The sequence below is a fragment of the Schistocerca cancellata genome, chromosome 2, assembly GCF_023864275.1.
Source record: "Schistocerca cancellata isolate TAMUIC-IGC-003103 chromosome 2, iqSchCanc2.1, whole genome shotgun sequence".
NCBI lineage: Eukaryota > Metazoa > Arthropoda > Insecta > Orthoptera > Acrididae > Schistocerca > Schistocerca cancellata.
Window position 1 is genome coordinate 961,943,909 of NC_064627.1, and position 19,872 is coordinate 961,963,780.

Consider the following 19,872-nt stretch of genomic DNA (forward strand, 5'->3'; position numbering starts at 1 on the left):
TGACGTTGCGTTTGATGATGAAATCAGGAGTGAAGAAAAATCTAGTCACGTTCATAGGATTTGTCTACATGGAAAAAGCTTTCGACAGTGTAACATTTTCGTAAGATGTTCGAAATATTGAGAAAAAAACAGGGATAAGATATAGGAAAAGGTGGGTAACATAGAATATGTGCAAGAAGCAAGAGAGAACAATAAGAGTGAGAAAGCAGGAACGATGTGTTCGGATCGAAAAATTGTAAGACAGAGATGTAATCTTTTACTCTGTACATGGAGAAAGGATGACCGGAGTTAAAGAAAGGTTCAAAAGTGGGAGTAATATTCAAGGTGAAAGTATATCAATGATAAGATTCTCTGACGACAAACCGAGCGAGGTGGCGCAGTGGTTAGCACACTGGACTCGCATTCGGGAGGACGACAGTTCAATCCCGTCTCCGGCCATCCTGATTTAGGTTTTCCGTGATTTCCGTAAATCGCTTCCGGCAAATGCCGGGATGGTTCCTTTGAAAGGGCACGGCCGATTTCCTTCCCCATCCTTCTCTCACCTGAGCTTGCGCTCCGTCTCTAATGACCTCGTTGTCGACGGGACGTTAAACACTAATCTCCTCCTCCTCCTCCTCTGACGACATTGCTATCCCCATTGAAAGCGACGAAGATTTACGCGAACTTTTGAATGGAATGCAAAACTTAATGTGTACAGAGTACGGATGGAAAGTAAATAGAAGAAAGACGAAAGTAGTGAGGAGTAGGAGTAATGAGAACAGCAGGAAACTTAACATCGTAATTGGTGATCACGAAGTAACTGAAGTTAAGGATTTCTGCTACCTTGGCAGCAAAATAACCTAAGACGGACGGAGCAAGTACGATATAAAAAGCAGACAATCACAGGCAAAGAGAAACCTACTGGTATCAAATACAGGCTTTAATTCAAGGAATAAATTTCTGGGAATGTGTGTTTGGGCCACGGCATTGTATGGTAGTGAAACATGGACTATGGGAACACCCGAACAGAACAGAATCGAAGCATTTGCAATTTGGCGCTACTGGTTCAAATTGCTCTGAGCACTATGGGACTTAACTTCTGAGGTCATCAGTCCCCTAGAACTTAGAACTACTTCAACCTACGTAACCTAAGGACATCACACACATCGATGCCCGAGGCAGGATTCGAACCTGCGACCGTAGCGGTCGCGCGGTTCCAGCCTGTAGCGCCTAGAACCGCTTGGCCACTCCGTCCGGCGGCGCTACAGGACAATGTTGAAATTAGATGGACTGATCAGTAAGGAATTAGGAGATTCTCCGCAGAACTGTCTAGGAAAGAAATATATAGAACATTCTCGGGTGACTAAATACCACGAAAAGACGAAAGGTTTGCCAGAGTTACTAATTACAAAAGCAGTCTTAATGCTCTGATTATCATTCTTGACCTAGAGTTCATACAGCACAGACTACGTAATGCGGTGAAGCACCTGGCAAGCTTAAAGGGGCATGTGATGTTCAGTAATGAGGATGCCATTTTAATAAAATGCGCGGTGCACAATGGTTGGAAAATTAAAGACAACACTTATTCATCGGCGTACAACATTACAAAAATCACGACCTCTTCGATATCCACTATGAATGTTTGCATACCTGTTTCATTTAAATGTACAGTAATTGTTACTGCTTGAAGACACTATGATAACATTTACCTACGTTTAAATAAACTATATACATCAAATATTGAGACTAGCTATATAAGAAGTAATTATTGTAATTTAATGATTTGAGAAGATGGTATGTTGATGTGAATGTATGCTTTCCCGGCGTATACAGCTGGCGAAGAGTTCTCGGGCTTCCAGCCGGGTGGCGGTGTCTTCAAACTGCGACGTTTCGACATTGCCTGCGAATGTGGTGTGCAGTACATTGGTCAAACGCAGCGCTGCATCTCTAAAAGGTGCGAAGAACACATCAGGCATGTTCGACTTGGACAGATAGAGAAATCTGCTATAGCGGAACATAGCATCAAAGAAAACCACACCTTTGACTTCGAAAACACCAGGGTGCTGTGCCGAGCCGGGAGCTATTGGGATAGCGTCATTAAAGAATCAATAGAAATACGGGTCCACGAGAATCTTGTGAACAGGGACGAAGGCTACCAACTGAGCGCGACCTGGAATCCAGCATTAGCCGCAATACGCCAGGAACGCAACAAGAACCGTCCAGCTCACGAGACGCGATCACAATGCTCTGACGAAGACACGAACGGCGCACCCGCTTCCCCCTCCACCTCGCCCGCCGGCTCCTCTGGACCCATCCTCCCGCGGCCAGGTGGTGGGGGGCACACCGCAGGTATAAAGGGACCGGCATCCGCAAAGTCTCGGCACTTCGCCAGAAGATGACGAGTATGTCACTCGTCGAAACGTCGCAGTTTGAAGACACCGCCACCCGGCTGGAAGCCCGAGAACTCTTCGCCAGATGGTATGTTGAGTCTCCTGAACGTTTTATGTTAGACTGATGAATATCACATGCCACTTCAGTCTTGCCACGTTCTTCGCCGCAATACCTCTGTGCGCTGTACGTATTCTAGGTTTTTGTAATTACTAACTGTGCCTCGTTTCCGTCTTTCTCATGGTATAGCCGGCCACTGTGGCCAAGTGGTTCTAGGCGCTTCAGTCTGGAACCATGCTGCTGCTGCGGTCGCAGGTTCGAATCCTGCCTCGGGCATGCATGTGTGTGGTGTCCTTAGGTTAGTTAGGTTTAAGTAGTTCTAAGTCTAAGGGACTGATAACCTCAGATGTTAAGTCCCATAGTGCTCAGAGCCATTTGAAGCATTTTTTTTCTCGTGGTATGGAGATAGTAAACTGAAACTCTGCCCGAACAGGCCGCCGTGTTATCTTCAGACTACTTCAGACTACAGGCGTCACTGGAGGGGCACGTGGTCATCACACCGCTCTCTCTGCCGTACGTCAGTTTACGAGACCCGATGGTATACAGACACCTGAGGATATTCCGTCTGTGACTGAAACTGGTTATTTAGTAATGTAGCAATACGAATGCTGCAAACTATGATTTTTCAAAAACTCCCAGAAGCAGCAAAACATTCTACCCTCGAAACAATATACATACTGTTGTTTTTAATGATAAAATATTGTTATTGGATCGTAGCCAAGTTGCACAAAACCCAGTCACGGCGTTTAGAGCGTTTTGAAATGTTCACAAGTGAACAACAGAATCTGTCCGCCAGTTGGAGTACGCCACGCCAGACCCCTGCCCCCACTCGCCCTGGCTCACCTGGTGGCGGACAGCGCCCCCACGGCAATGAGCAGCGCAACCAGCGAGACGGCGTACCCCGCCTGAGAGGCCGCCTTCACCACGGGCAGCCAGCGCTGCAACACACAACACACCACACAGGACGGTTCATCAGGGTTTCTGAGACAGGTTATCAACTCCAATATCACACCACTTAGGACACTTCTGCAAATGAGCTCTGTAGCGACAATTTATAGTTAGAAAATGCCATTTAATTTGCGAAGCTTTTTATTTTCTTAGATAGTTGGTTAGTCTTCCCTAGATAACTTACAAAATGCCAAACAAATCACAGTAATTGAAAAAGTTTATTTTATTTTTTTTTTTTTTTTAAGTTCTGATTTCAGCATGCAGCAGGATAGATTTATCAAAATATACCTTGACACAATTTGTTTGTACAGCAGTTGTGATAGTTACCCACACTAAACATAAACACACAGTACACCGCGATGCACTGCGCACACACACACACACACACACACACACACACACGTGTGCGCACGCGCGCGTGCGCACATGTGCTCACGCACTCCCATACGCTGTCTGTTGTCGCATTAGTCACGACTTGATACTTGTTTCATTGATAGTTCAGTGTTAACACTACGTCATTGCTACGAAGAATTGGGTCATAAAGCCGTTGTCAAAATTCTTTGGCTACCCGACTTCGGACGCCAAGAGATTTTTTATTGGGTACAATAGTATGCTGCAATACCTTGTAAAATTAACGAAACCACTCACTAACATCCTGAAGTCTTCTCTCAAATCATTAACCGATGAATTCACCGAAAACTATTCAGTTTTCTTACACAAATATGAATACCAATATGCACTGTAATATACACACCATGTGATCGAAAGTATCCGGACACCCCCCAAAACATACGTTCTTATATTAGGTGCATTGTGTTGCCACCTACTGCCAGGTAATCCCTATCAGCGATCTCAGTAGTCATTAGATATCGTGAGAGAGCAGAATGGGGCGCTCCGCGGCACTCACGGACTTCGAACGTGGTCAGGTGGTTGGGTGTCACTTGTGTCACATCTGTAAACGAGGTTTCCACACTCCTAAACATCCCTAGATCCACTGTTTCCGATGTGATAGTGAAGTGGGAACGTGAAGGGACACGTACAGCAGAAAAGTGTACAGGCCGCTCTCGTCTTTTCACTGACAGAGACCACCGACAGTTGAAGACGGTCGTAATGTGTAATAAGCAGACATCTATCCAGTCCATCACACAGAAATTCCAAACTGTATCAGGAACCACTGCAAGTACTACAACAGTTAGGCGGGAGGTGAGAAAACTTGGATTTCATGGTTGAGCGGCTGCTCATAAGCCACACATCACGCCGGTAAATGCCAAACGGCGCCTCGTAAACATTGGACGTTGAACAGTGGAGTAACGTTGTGTGGAGTGACGAATCACTGTACACAATATGGCGATCCGATGGCAGAGTGTGGGTACGGCCAATGCCCAGTGAACGTCATCTGCCAGCGTGTGTAGTGCCAACAGTACAATTCGGAGGCGGTGGCGTTATGGTGTGATCGTGTTTTTCATGGAGGGGGCTTGCATCCCTTGTTTCGCTTGGCACTATCACAGCACAGGCCTACATTGATGTTTTAAGTACCTTCTTGATTCCCACTGTTGGAGAGCAATTCGAGGACGGCGACTGAATCTTTCAACACGATGAAGCACGTGTTCATAAATCACGGCCTGTGGCGGAGTAGTTACATAACAATAACATATCTGTAATGAACTGGCCTCCACAGAGTCCTGACCTGAATCCTATAGAACACCGTTGAGATGTTTTGGAACGTCGGTATCGTGCCAGGTCTCATCGACCAACACCGATACCTCTCATCAGTGCATCAATCCGTGAAGAATGGGCTGCCATTCCCCAAGAAACCTTCCAGCACATAATGGAACATATGCCTGGAGTGGCAGCTGCCATCAAGGCTATGGGTGGGCTAACACCATACTGAATTCCAGCATTACCGATGGACGGCACCACGAACTAGTAAGTCATTTTCAGCCAGGCGTCTGGATACTCTTGATGACATAGTGTATTGTTCTAGGTGCAAGATCGTATCTGGCATGTCTCCAGTCTATGGCCTCCCATCCTTATGTGTGCTTTTAGTTTCTTGAGCTCAGCAGGACCTGTTTTCTTTCTTACTCAGAACCAGGAACAACCGACACTTGCTTATATGGAGATGTGGTGTCTATGTGTCGCTAACACCTCAAGTTATTTCCATCCATCACACAGTCACAAGGGAACATATTCTTATCTTATGAGGTAGTATCGCGTGACCCACCAGGCTGCCATAGAAGACACCATCATTTTCGTCGTTATTATCTTATACGTTACCTGAGTTCCAGAAAATGCATACATACATAATTCCGTACCATAGTGGAGAGAGAAAAATATAAACTTACGAAATATCGGATTACATTGTGACTAGTTTCGTTACTTTCGGATAGATAAAACACAGAAACTTGTTCTTAACAGAATGAATCATTAAATGTGGCACTAACTTCGGAAATATCTCTACGCTGTGTTAGGACATTATGCATTCCAGACGAGACCAGGGCAAGTTATTATACGGGGCAGCTTTTTACATGCGGATATTAATTAATCAGTGGTAGCAACGCAAATTCCTTCCAGTCGATGGTAGCACCTGATAGTACATTTCTCCTGCTGATCGCTGGAGTATTAGAGGGACGTTTCTCCACCTGTTTGTAAATTTCCCTTCTCCAAGTGATTTTTAGCAGCAATGTAGCCTTCTGTATTTCAGTAGAAATGTTGAATCATATGGGAATCTTAACTTCAGGTGGATGATAAAGTGTTTAAAATACCCCTGCTATTGAAAATTGATACTTATCTGTAACAGAATATGGAAATGGCAATTATGTGGCAGTTTTTTACAGTTTGATTGGGGATAGTTGCTATAGGCTACTAACCTGCCCCATGTTATGTGAAGTTTCTTATTATGTATTCCCTTGTGAAGACAACTTGAGAAATTAGGAATAGAAGGCAAACAGAGAGACATGTAGTTAATCAGCAGCAAAAGGGTAAGTAAGTTTACCAGTAATCTATAAAAAAAGAATAGAATTTACTGTAATGTTGGTAACATATTAAATGAAAGAAGGATAAAAATAGGTAATACCAAATTGCAGCACTTTTGATCAACGCTTAACAGGTTTTACTGTATGTAATATATTACCCTACCTACTGAGAGACTAATGGCATGGAAAAGCATTAGATACAAGAAATGCTAGCAAATTTACGTATGTTAGAGGGATCCGATGGCTCTCTCTCTTTTTACTTTCAAAAACATCAAAAGGACGCATTACACAACTCTTTCTCAGTTAACTGCCTCCCATTCAGTAATTTTAAACATCCCGGTGGCAGCTAGCATGTACTTATTCAAAAGAGATGGTGGCGACGTAATGTAACCACTTAACAGTCGGCCAAGCTAGACCCTCACAAAATTCAGCTGACGCAGAAGATATGCCTCACAATGTAGGATGCTTCCATCAATAACCCAACTGTGCTCTTTTCCCTTTATATCAAATATCCAACATGTCTTCTACGAGAATAGTTCCATAAAATTAATGCTCTTCAAAGTTCTCCTCTAATCACCTCGCTGCAAATTCTCCATAACGTCTTACTCAACTGTAAGTGCTCCCCCTTCAATTATCCATCTTCAGCCTTCTGCCTGAAACTTCTGATTTAATTCTCTGAAACATCTCTTTCCACACGCTTATCACGCTTTAAATTCTGTCAGGTTACCGCCCAGTTTATGTCACCGATCATGAGGACGATCTCTCCATGCATCAATTTCCATTCTTGGGGAATATCACTGAAAAAACACTAAACTTAACGCAGCACGAATTCAACGAGAATCAGCGCACAAACATGTTCTCAGTTTACTTCCAAAGCTATTCTCTATGAATCCGACACATTTATTACAACTCTTTTCTATCGCAATGTTACAATACTGCCAGAGCTTAGTGAAACAGTAGTCTTGCTCCTGCATTTCGCTTCTCTTCCTTGCTTATACACTAAAGCTTCAGAATTTTATCTTCATAACGCCTGGTGTCTGCCCTCCCTTCTGAACGATAGGGCAACTAAAAACTATCAATCACCAATCTGAGTCAGAACAGCCAGAGACCTATTCTTCTTTCTCTTCTGCAAATAAAAATCTTGTATTTCTTCAAATTTTTTTATAGTGATGCGAGCAGCCATTCATTATTTACCAGGTCCACATATCACTTGCCAGAGGTTACTGCATTGGTCATGTTCGGCACGTTAGTCTGTGGGCTGGGTATCCACATTTCTATGATTTCTACAGGACCGACATGATTCTAAGAACTGTCATTGCGATCAAAGTTGTGCCCATTATTGCAATTATTTCTTGAAGCTCTCTACTTGGGACTTCAGTTCCACCTGCCATTGCTTCGATTTGGTTACTAATGTGACTGTCATCCTCTCCACTCCTCTGACGTGCGATTTGAAGGGAGGTATGTTCCTTGGTTGTTGCATCTGTACTCTCATCTCACTTTCCATGTCGTAAGTTAGCACTTGGAGAAGAGACCGGAATTCTCATATGTCTTTTCCAGGTCGTCTGGCTGTGACTATTTTACATTATAATCCATCGTCTGGCTGTGACTATTTTACATTATAATCCACTGGAATTCTCATATGTCTTTCCTAGGTAGTCTGGCTATTTTACATTGTAATCCAAAAATTAGCACTTGGAGAACAGACTGGAATTCTCATATGTCTTTCCTAGGTCGTCTGGCTGTGACTATTTTACATTATAATCCGTATGGCAAGTTGGTTAGCCATATCCTCACAAATTTTGCCACCTCATATGGTACACTGAGATATTGATACCTCCTCATCATTTATATGAAAAACTATTTCGGATTTCCATAATCTGAGTAATTGTATTTTTCCGTCATTCATATTCTCAGTTTCGTTTGGTCCTGGGTGCTCTTCAAACATAATTCGTCCAAAAATGCCTGTTTTAACTCCTGGTACCTTCTACAACGACGCAACAACCACTTTCTGGCAAAGCTTCCTCCCTCAAGAGTCCGCAGAAAGATTTCGGTTTTTGTATCAGATTCCACGACTTGGATAAAGTTCCCTCAAATGGTTCAAGCCCAATTTGCGAGTGAGGATTATTTGTGGGATCAGGAAAAAGCGCCTACTATTGTTCTCAAGTGAAGTGTCATCTCGTCCCGTCCTCATCATAGTCAGTTAACGTTTCTGGCTTGCTTTGTTTTGGATACGTTGATATGTCACGAATACAGCATAGCCTTTCCTCAAAATCGCGAAATTGTCCTCATACAGAACGCAAGTGTTTATTTTCAGTAGTGCTACCATCAGTCATACCTGTTCTCAGCACTGATCTATTGTGACTCACAAAGTACTGAAATTGAGATAACACTTCTCTGTTTCTTTTATTTCTTTTAGTTTGAAGCTCCCTGATGCGTAATAGTGACTTCTAAATTTAAGCAGTGGCAGGTTTCTGGTTGCTCGTTATGGTTAGTTGTATTTCGTCGTAGCGGACGTCACATGACATCTGTGGTGTGCGTACTGTAAGACCTTCGGTACACACACCATCAGATTATTTGACTTGTCGCTCTAACGAAGTAGGCGAGTGTCAGCAATATGTCTCATGGTCTTATCGTCTCGTGTTTATCTTCTACCGTTAGGTCAGACGATAGAAATGCCACTTGCATGCTTAGAGTAGCAGATTGACGGTGACCAACTTTAAACAGAACTTGATTAATTTTGACACACATTTATTAAAATAATAACAAGCATAAACATTACTGAACTTGATTCTGGATACTATTTACAATTGACAATCTGAAGTTCCTTTGGTCTTGGTACGTTAATCTTATTCTCACATATCTCTGATACTTGACAAGTGTTATACAGTTATCTTCATGGCTATGAACAGGAATATGGTAATCTTATTAGGCGCAGACTGAAACTTGACTATAGACCGGTAGAGACAAATGCGGACTGGTACAGACAGGTGCAGATAAATGCAGACAAATGCAGACTGACTAATCGAAGGTCTGTACACTCATTATAATACCTCACGCATTCATGTGTCACTGCACGAGTGTAATTCGCAAGGAGAAAAGTTTCTACATTAGCAGAAATCTCATTGGCTGCGCTACATATTAATACGCGGATTGGCAGAAGCAGAATTTGGTCCGTCTCTAAGGCAGCGCCATCTCGTAGTTCGGAGACAGACGAGCACTGCGCTCTAGTGGGAAAGTTGTGTACGCGCTGACTATGCGGAACTATGTACACAACATCCGTTGAAGTTCGTTGTTGATCTTTTCACTCAGTTTTTTATTACAGAGACAAGTAAACTCTCTAACCGAACACGCTGAGCTACCATGCTGGCAAACTATATCCACTGCACCAAGTACACAGCACATAGACCACGGGTACATAATTGGAATCTATATCCTCTAGTAACATAGAAATGAAAGACGGAACGCATTTTTGCAGTTTTAACATATCATGGTAGTATACAGTTATCGTCAAGGCCGTTGTGAACTGACAATATTCATTGCCAAAGCACAAGAACCAAAGCCTTTTCCCCCAGTCAGGAAAATGTGTAAAGGCTGTTTGCGGGCTCGCTCACGCAGCAGTGAATTTCAGCAGGTGCTGGTAAACATCACGCTATCCAGCACGGACGGCAGCAGCGTTGTTTTAGCGACCAGATAACGCAATTTGCGGCGCTGATTTCGGGATAATGCGCTGCGTTTGAGACAATTAGCCGCGGGCAACGGCTGCGGCCGGCGCTCGCTACAGACTTAGCACAATCCACTGAAGCGAGCGACCCTGCAGCTTTCTGGCCGAGCGTCGGAGACAAGGCAGCAGCATCAAAACTGTGTGAACTCGTGCACTAACAGCAGATCAACATACGCGACGGCCACACGTAGGTGGTGAACGAATTCAAAAACTGAATCAGAATAGCAAGGAAATGTTTCTGTCACAGTTCTGATTTTCCTAACAAATACTTTTAAAGCCATCGATGTTCCACAACGCTTCTACGTTTCCTATCACTCACGAGATGCAAAATGTCTTTCGCAACACTGTAGATTAATCTACAATATATAATATCTGTATCCCTTTTTCGGATACTAGCCACATTATATATATTATTCCAGAATGAGATTCTCACTCTGTAGCGGAGTATATCAGGCATTAGCTGCAACTGTCCTGTTTCGTACTTTCAAACACTAAGTTGAATTTGGTAACAAATATCTGTAAAAGAAAATAAACTGTTATGACGCTTAAATATTTACATATGAGCTAAATTATTTAAATGTTGCAATGAATCATAAGAACTCCCAGTACATAAATACGAGCGCATGGTTATGAATATGAGAGTATGCTTTCTTGTAAAGTTCATTACAAAATTGTTTTTCAGTTCTCAACCGAAATATATGACATGAATTATAATCAAAATAACAGCGTTTTCCTAACCTTTAAATTAACAATGTAGTAAAGTTTAAGTAATATTAAATGAGAGAAGAAAGCAAATTGCCCTGTAAGTCAAGATACCTCAGAAGTTCTACGTTGTTCACAGGTTTCGAATATTCAGGTCTACAGGAAGACATTTTCTACCTGCTGCTGCACCTCGGCCTAATGCTTTTCTCTGCATTTCAATAACTGAATGTGGGAAGAACTCACTTCTTGAAGTCTAATCATTTCAACTATCAATCGTAACCCACCTCTTTTCTCTTGACCATTAACACATGTTTCATATTTTGCTTTTGCAACATTTTCTACCATTCGCTACCTATGTTGAAAACACATAGAAATATATCTCGACACAGATTTACCACCCCAGTCTGAGAATTTGCTTTATATTTTAGAGGCATTGTCTTCTTTGTACCTTTACCAGTTCCCTGAATGGGTCCGTACCTTGTAACCTCCCCCTCACTTACCGACCTTAATGACAGTGAAAAATGAAACCGCGTGTACCTAATGGGAGTTTTGGAAAAGCAATTGTCACCGAAGTTAACCTGTCGGTAAAGAGGGAGGAAAGGGTTACATCTAAATGAAAGGAAATGTGCTAATGAAACTGGTGGAAATTAATTTTGAAAAGGGGTAAAGTTAATAAAGAAAGTAAATGTGCAGCCGTTACGTTAACAATTAACTAGCGGTAATTAGGTATTTGAAATTTGGGGGAATTCACGGTCGCCAGTCCTAAGGACAATTACTATAGTAACTGAAAAAGAAAGGTTATTACACATATAATTAGCACTAGAAGCGTGGCAACTGAAGGTTGACACGTGTAGTGTGAAAACTGAAAGTTTGTCAGAAGTAATAAATTTCGCTACACCCTGACTTAATTTAGCAAAGAATTAATAAAACCGGAAAATCGAAAGTTAATTTAGTGACTGAAGTTAATAGTGAGCTTTCTTTCTGAAGCACATCGAAATTCAGTAAAATACGGTTAGTCTTGGACTACCTCAACAATCATTTCAAAAAACTACTTGAATCTACGCAATTTGGAAATAAGAGATTTAACTTTGAACTTGAATTAAATGATTCTGAACAATTAACAATAGTAAAATTTAGTACGTACCAAGCTGAGCTGCAGTCACAGGTACGCTAAAATATGCTAACAAAACTCGCACTCTTAATTTGTGCTTATGTAATCTGAATATTGTAGCCAGCTATGCATACTTTGAAATTAAAGCAGTGAAATCGAATGGTATAATTTTAATGCTGGCGTTTAAATTTCAACGACACTCGGGTTCATTTCGGAAAAGGAAGGGACCCTGCTTGGTAATGCAATTGGGACAATGAGCAACAAAGGTTCATGCTAAGTTGCTGTTATTATAGTTACGAAAATGGTACAGTTTGAAAAACTGAGGTCTGCCATACAGTTCTAAAACTTTACTTGCTTCCAGTCTTCCTTGATGGTTGATTGAAGGTTTGAAGCCGTCGATCGAGGAGGTGGCGACAGTCACTCATTGTCGGCCGTCGCTGTTGCAGAAGCTGGATGTTGGCGCGCCTTCTTCTCGACACGGTCACCAGACGAAACGAGCTCTTGATGTGCGCTAGTTAATGTTTCCTGTCCGCGACACCATGTCAGAAACTATCATCGCAAGTCGAGCGCAATTACATGCTGCCAAACCCCGAAAGCGCGGCAACTCGCGGGAGCGTCACACAACACACCTGCTCCACTCGCTACTCCCGCCAGACTCCTTCTCTCAGCCCGCGCTCCACGCGGCAGAGTTAACACTACCAAAGATCCTACACACTTTGATTCTTCACACGACCTATCGACGTAATCGTTCGATAGCAGTTTTCCCTAGGCAAGACCCAGCGTAAAAATACAAATAATATTTACGAAACAAACCAATTATACATCGACATAAATGCATAAATATACAAATAGTAAAACAATTACAATATACAAAGAGACAGAAATGTCATATCTTGAGGTAACAAAGCAAGGAAAAAAATAGTACAATAGATGGAAATAGGAGGATATGCATTTCCGGCGTTACACGTGCCCCACATTGTCTGAGGATGATCGTGTAACGTAAACAGACTCAGAAAATGTCCCAAAAAAGAAACAGCGGAAATGCATATGCTCAAAACATCAAAAAAATTTAGCATTCGTCTCATTAACCATAACCCAATTTTTTTAGACAATAATAATTGAGTGGAGACACTCCTAATCTTATTCCACTCTGTCATCTTGCACAAAATAAAACAGGTTGACAACATATCAAAATTCATAGAAAACATAGAAAATGGTTTAGCTATTCCAAAATCATTAAAATTCGTAACACTATAAGAAATGGAATACTATTTGCAAAATTGATCAGAGTACATGGTCATAAAAAACTGGTATATCAAAATACGCAAACTAATAATTAATTACATAGAATACACAATTTTATGTAACCTTTTCATAATTAATATTCTCGTCATGTCCAATTAACGCTAAACAAGAAAATAATATACAGCAGATCGAAGAAAACATAAATATTGACAGCAGAATTCTTTCACATCAGCTGCCCGGGTAAGAAAAGCAAATCCACATTCCGTACTCGCGAGTACAAAGAATGCCGACAGCGGTACAAATGCCGACAGCGACACAAGAGCCGATAGCGGCTTCGCCTCGCAAGTATTGTTGCGCCCGCCTGTGCGGCACGCTTGATCTCACTCGCCTGCGTAACGGCATTTCCAGAACGTCCGTTTCACTGAATTCTTTCGGAAAAACTCACTCCCGAGTAATCTCAAGGAGTCCATAAACACTATCACAGTGGATAACTCAACACTGTCCATCATCACACGCATGTACTAGCCTGAAACTTAAAACAGCGTCTAAGTACATCGGCAATGACTAATAAAAACACACTTTCATGAAATATTACAGAAAGTTACAAAATCATATTTACATTCCTTAATCTACTGTGACTCAGCTGAAAACTTAAACTAGCAGCTTGGATTTTTCAGATGATTACTAATCAGTTACTCTTAAATCATTTAGTCAAAATTAATTACTTATTAATTACAACTTCTTTAATGACCTCTAGGTCCGGCAAAAGCATCGTAACATGGCACATCCTTAAATCTTACACTCTATATTTACATACTGTACAAATTACCCATTGTGTGGTATTAATCGATCCTAGGTTGGTACAATTTCAAGTCTACAATATTCCGTATGCCTAATCGTTTTCCAGAGCTTGGATACTCTAAGCAATAAGCATTTGTGTGAGGTATACCAATGACTTTATATGGTCCATTATAAACAAACTTAAATTTAGAGATTTCATTGTCTATCTCGCTCGATTTCTCATGAGCTTTTACAAGTACTAAGTCTCCGATTGCAAACTTAGCAAAACGCGCTTTTGCGTCATGACGACGTATGCGAGCATCGGCTTTTAGCTTCATTACTTCTCGCAAACGATCTTTTTTCACACCAATACTAATGTCAATCCGTGGAGGGAATTCGATTATCTCTTCCAATTCACTTTCTACACTTTTGTCAATGCCGAGATTCCTCACGTTACGGCAGTTCACATTCATTCCTAGGTCAATGTCATCCGGTCAGTTAACAATGCGTATAGGCTGGTATTGCCTATGCACACCGTCTCCTGCCTCGTCAAAACTAACTACTATTGTTTTATTTTGTGACGTACATGTCAAAGTTTTACTTTCGCAATTAATCACTGCACGGTACTTTAATAGCCAATCTAACCCGATAATTACTTCCGTAGTCAAGTCTGGCACGACGACAAACTCTTGTTCAAATCGTGCCCCACATATCTCGAAGTTGAGAAAAATCTGTTCTGTGACCGGTTTACTGGCCTTCCCAGTAGCACCGATAATTTTCACTCCTGTTACTGGCATAACTACGATGCCAGGTCTGTCTTTCAGTAACTCAAATATTTTCGCAGATACAGCACTCAATTCTGCACAGGTGTCAATCAACACGTTTAGTTGTAGGTCGTGCATATTAACCGACACTACTATTTGTCTACACTTGTCCTCGACTGTTTCTTTATTTTCCCACAATAAATCCTCTTCTATATCCAGGTCATTCCAGAAAAAACCATCCGGCTTTGATCCTAAATCCGGCTTATCTGGCGGCTTTTTCAGCCTCTGTTCAAATACAGTTTTAATTTCAACACGTTTGTCCTGAGGCTTAGCCTGTAGCTTCGCCTCCAATACCGAAACCTTTTCCTGTAACTCGTCAACTAGTGAGTGTTGCTTTGCTATCAATTCATTAATCGTCACCTTCGTTGATTCCACTTTGGTCAGATTAATCTCATCTGCCAATCTACCTGGAGAAATGTGCCCAGTAGTATCTGCAATTACTTCCTCTAGATCTGCGCAACCCACACTGTTATCGTCTGACCGTATAATGTCAGCTCTTACCTCATACACGCTGTAATCTATGTGCTTTTCTACCAATAGTGTCCGGATATCACTAAAATTTTCGTAATCTTTCTCCTTAATACTCTCGCAATGTTTAAACTGGAGGATTGCGTCGGATGGGTCGGTTACTTCTACCACTGAAACTTTCGGTAAAGTCTGCCGGTTAGGGCCAGAACTTTCCGTTACTACTTCAACATCTAACTCCTGCGGGACGAAACACGACGAATCTTGCTCGTGCTCCCCCTTAACATCAACTATTTCTAGTAAAGTCTGCCGATTAGGGCCAGAACTTTCTATCATTTCACAAACACTATCTTCCTGCGGGACGAGACGCGGAAAATCCTGCACGCGCTCCCCATAAACACTTCTCCCATACAGACCCCTATAATCTCTTAGTTCGTCGTATAAGCGACCGAACTGCCTTAACCAGACCTCATCCCTCTCTGCATCCCCTCGCTCGATGACGGACGTGCTATCCGACATCTGATCTTCTCTCAACAATTGCGAATCATTCTTAAACTCAATCTCCAGTTCCGCTGTGGGTATTACAGCTGCCACTTTATGATCGATTTCCGGAACACTACTTAAATTGTTCTCACTGACAGCGAATGTATTTTCTACTGCCGTGTATACAGCTGATCTACTACTTGTGGGCGCACTCTTTTCTCTTAACACTGGCACACTCTCCCGCCGTTGATTATTCCATACGGAATTTTCATAATGGCGACACCTGGGTTTTCTCTTGTTATTGGGCCGCCAAAATTTCTCCACGCCCGCTCGGCCCCTCACCGGCGCGGCTAATGGTTTCCCTGTCTCGTCCCAGCAGATACGCTCCCCGGATGCTGCTGAGGCGGCTGATCACACCCTCTGGCGTTATTACTATTCTGTGAAGCCCGTATCACGTTAGTATGATACTGGTTTCTGTCATTCCTGTTATTATTTGCATTGTACCGATTGTTACTACGGTCCGAACCATTATTGTTATTGCTGCGGTATGCATTATTCCCATGGTTATCGTTGTTATGGTTGGGGTGGTACCCGTTGTTGTTACCACGGCCTCTACCACTGTCGCGATTATTGCGCCAATTGTCCTCGTCCTCAACTCTTTCCAGGAAATCATTGATTGTCCTGTAATTGCTTCCTACGTAGCGTTTTGTATCATCTGGAAGCTTCCTGTAGAGTTCCCAGACTATTTCGGATTCCGTGCGGCGATCACGCAAATATTCCAACTTGCGGATCCAGCCCTCACAAAACTCCCTCATCGAACCGCGCGAATTCGCATCGAAAGGCCTCGATACGACAAATTCGCGCCAGACACTTTGCTGTTTTTGCTCTGACCAGTATTCAGCCAGAAACAAATTTTTAAACTCGTCAAAAGTCAGGTTCGTAATGTTGAGGTTTAAGCCCCAACGCTTGGCATCACCAGCCAGCACATCAATAACCACATTAATTTTTCTCTCATTAGTCCATGATCTGGGTAAAACTCTTTCACAATTTTTAATGAAATCCGTCGCGTGTATACCGCCTTTTTTCAAGGGGTCGAACCGCTCCTCTTTCGTCAACAATTCCGAACTATGTGCACAGATTGGCACATAGCTCTGTTTTTCGTCAAGTTTCTTTTCTAATTCCGACACTCTCGTAATTACTTGGCAAGTGGTTGTCGCAAGCGTTTCCACTTCCCTCTTTTTCTCTTCGCAGGTATTAGCCTGCTCCCTCACTTTAGTGTCTACTTCGGACACTAAAGCCTTTAAAGTTTCCACCTTCTGTTGATCCTCTTTTTTCACTAATTGAATTTGTTCCGTCACCTTATTCTCGATGATCGGAGCAACTGCTTCTCCTACACGTTTCTCGATTCTGCTAATTTCGGAATAAAAACGAGTATTTATGCTCGCAATTTCCGCCTGAACGCCTATCATTTCCTGTTTAAGATTACCGATTTCGGTATTAATTACAACAATATCTTCTTTGATTTTATCAACTTTTGTATTAACAACTCCAACATTGTTGTTAACAACGTTAATAGCTTTGTTCTGATTGTCTAGCTTGGCCGATTGACTCTTGATTTCGTTAATCAAAACATTCAATAAATCAGTTAAATTCCCGGAAACTACCGGTTCCACTTCTGTAGCGGCTTCCTCTTTAATTGTCCCCCCGCATTCGTCATCAAGGGATTCACATTTGATTTTCACTTCCGATTCCGAAACATTTTCTAAAGTGTGGAACTCCATTTCTGCTCTTTGTTGCGTTTCGGCGGTCGCGTATTTCATGCTAGCCGCCTGCCCCTGAACAATGGGTACCGCGGTGCGCGTTTCCCACTGTTCGACCGATTGTTCCGTATCCAAGTCTACCAAATTTTGGCAATTGTTGCCTTCACTCATTTTAATAATTTTCAATATAAATGCCAAATCTCAAATACAATTAGGATTACTCCCACTACTTATTCTCGCTGACGTAACGGCCTGTACGTAACCAATACTTTGTTACGAGATTTGCACAATGCAAAATTCGTGTCCAGAACAACCTCAAATCTGAAGATTGTCCTGTCACCAGGTCGCCACGTGTAACCTCCCCCTCACTTACCGACCTTAATGACAGTGAAAAATGAAACCGCGTGTACCTAATGGGAGTTTTGGAAAAGCAATCGTCACCGAAGTTAACTTCTCGGTAAAGAAGGAGGAAAGGGTTACATCTAAATGAAAGGAAATGTGCTAATGAAACTGCTGGAAATTAATTTTGAAAAGGGGTAAAGTTAATAAAGAAAGTAAATGTGCAGCCGTTACGTTAACAATTAACTAGCGGTAATTAGGTATTTGAGATTTGGGGGAAATCACGGTCGCCAGTCCTAAGGACAATTACTATAGTAACTTAAAAAGAAAGGTTATTACACATATAATTAGCACTAGAAGCGTGGCAACTGAAGGTTGACACGTGTAGTGTGAAAACTGAAAGTTTGTCAGAAGTAATAAATTTCGCTACACCCTGACTTAATTTAGCAAAGAATTAATAAAACCGGAAAATCGAAAGTTAATTTAGTGACTGAAGTTAATAGTGAGCTTTCTTTCTGAAGCACATCGAAATTCAGTAAAATACGGTTAGTCTTGGACTACCTCAACAATCATTTCAAAAAACTACTTGAATCTACGCAATTTGGAAATAAGAGATTTAACTTTGAACTTGAATTAAATGATTCTGAACAATTAACAATAGTAAAATTTAGTACGTACCAAGCTGAGCTGCAGTCACAGGTACGCTAAAATATGCTAACAAAACTCGCACTCTTAATTTGTGCTTATGTAATCTGAATATTGTAGCCAGCTATGCATACTTTGAAATTAAAGCAGTGAAATCGAATGGTATAATTTTAATGCTGGCGTTTAAATTTCAACGACACTCGGGTTCATTTCGGAAAAGGAAGGGACCCTGCTTGGTAATGCAATTGGGACAATGAGCAACAAAGGTTCATGCTAAGTTGCTGTTATTATAGTTACGAAAATGGTACAGTTTGAAAAACTGAGGTCTGCCATACAGTTCTAAAACTTTACTTGCTTCCAGTCTTCCTTGATGGTTGATTGAAGGTTTGAAGCCGTCGATCGAGGAGGTGGCGACAGTCACTCATTGTCGGCCGTCGCTGTTGCAGAAGCTGGATGTTGGCGCGCCTTCTTCTCGACACGGTCACCAGACGAAACGGGCTCTTGATGTGCGCTAGTTAATGTTTCCCGTCCGCAACACCATGTCAGAAACTATCATCGCAAGTCGAGCGCAATTACATGCTGCCAAACCCCGAAAGCGCGGCAACTCGCGGGAGCGTCACACAACACACCTGCTCCACTCGCTACTCCCGCCAGACTCCTTCTCTCAGCCCGCGCTCCACGCGGCAGAGTTAACACTACCAAAGACCCTACACACTTTGATTCTTCACACGACCTATCGACGTAATCGTTCGATAGCAGTTTTCCCTAGGCAAGACCCAGCGTAAAAATACAAATAATATTTACGAAACAAACCAATTATACATCGACATAAATGCATAAATATACAAATAGTAAAACAATTACAATATACAAAGAGACAGAAATGTCATATCTTGAGGTAACAAAGCAAGGAAAAAAATAGTACAATAGATGGAAATAGGAGGATATCCATTTCCGGCGTTACAACCTCTCCGGTGAAACTACATCGGTGTATGCCGAAATGAACTCCTTTTATCAAATAGAATCTTTAGTCTCATAGAAACTGTTATCGAACTCCTGAAATTCAGTTGCTAATAAATGTGCAGCACTGCAGAAGTCGCTGTCATTCACAGTTAATTTGAGGCCTAACAACAGCATTTTTTCTTGCTTAGTTTGTTTCGCGAGATTTTTCTTCTAGTTTCACCAGTCTACAAACACTTGCCCTTGGATTTTCAGTTTTTATTGGCGATTCACAGTATTCATCCATCAGGCTCCATAATTTAATTAAACCTCACAGTGAAAGGAACAGTTACACTCGTCCTTATAACGTACAATGTCATTGAAATAAATGTCGGCCATGTATGTGACGTCATTAGCAAGAAGGGCAGCGATTGACTCCCAAGATTTGGTCCTTCTTGGAAACAAAATAAGACTCCATTTGGTACTCTTCGCCAAGAATGACAAGTCTTAA

At 41.9% G+C, this 19,872-nt stretch overlaps 1 protein-coding gene across 1 annotated transcript in view; it reads right to left on the minus strand.

Annotated features, from left to right (window-relative positions):
* Positions 1-19,872, minus strand: part of LOC126160151 (secretin receptor-like) — a 166,406-nt gene that overhangs the window by 90,154 nt on the left and 56,380 nt on the right. Inside the window, exon 5 of the mRNA XM_049916888.1 lies at positions 3,271-3,365. Coding sequence (XP_049772845.1) covers positions 3,271-3,365 — 95 coding nt within the window. The remainder of the gene's footprint in view (positions 1-3,270; positions 3,366-19,872) is intronic.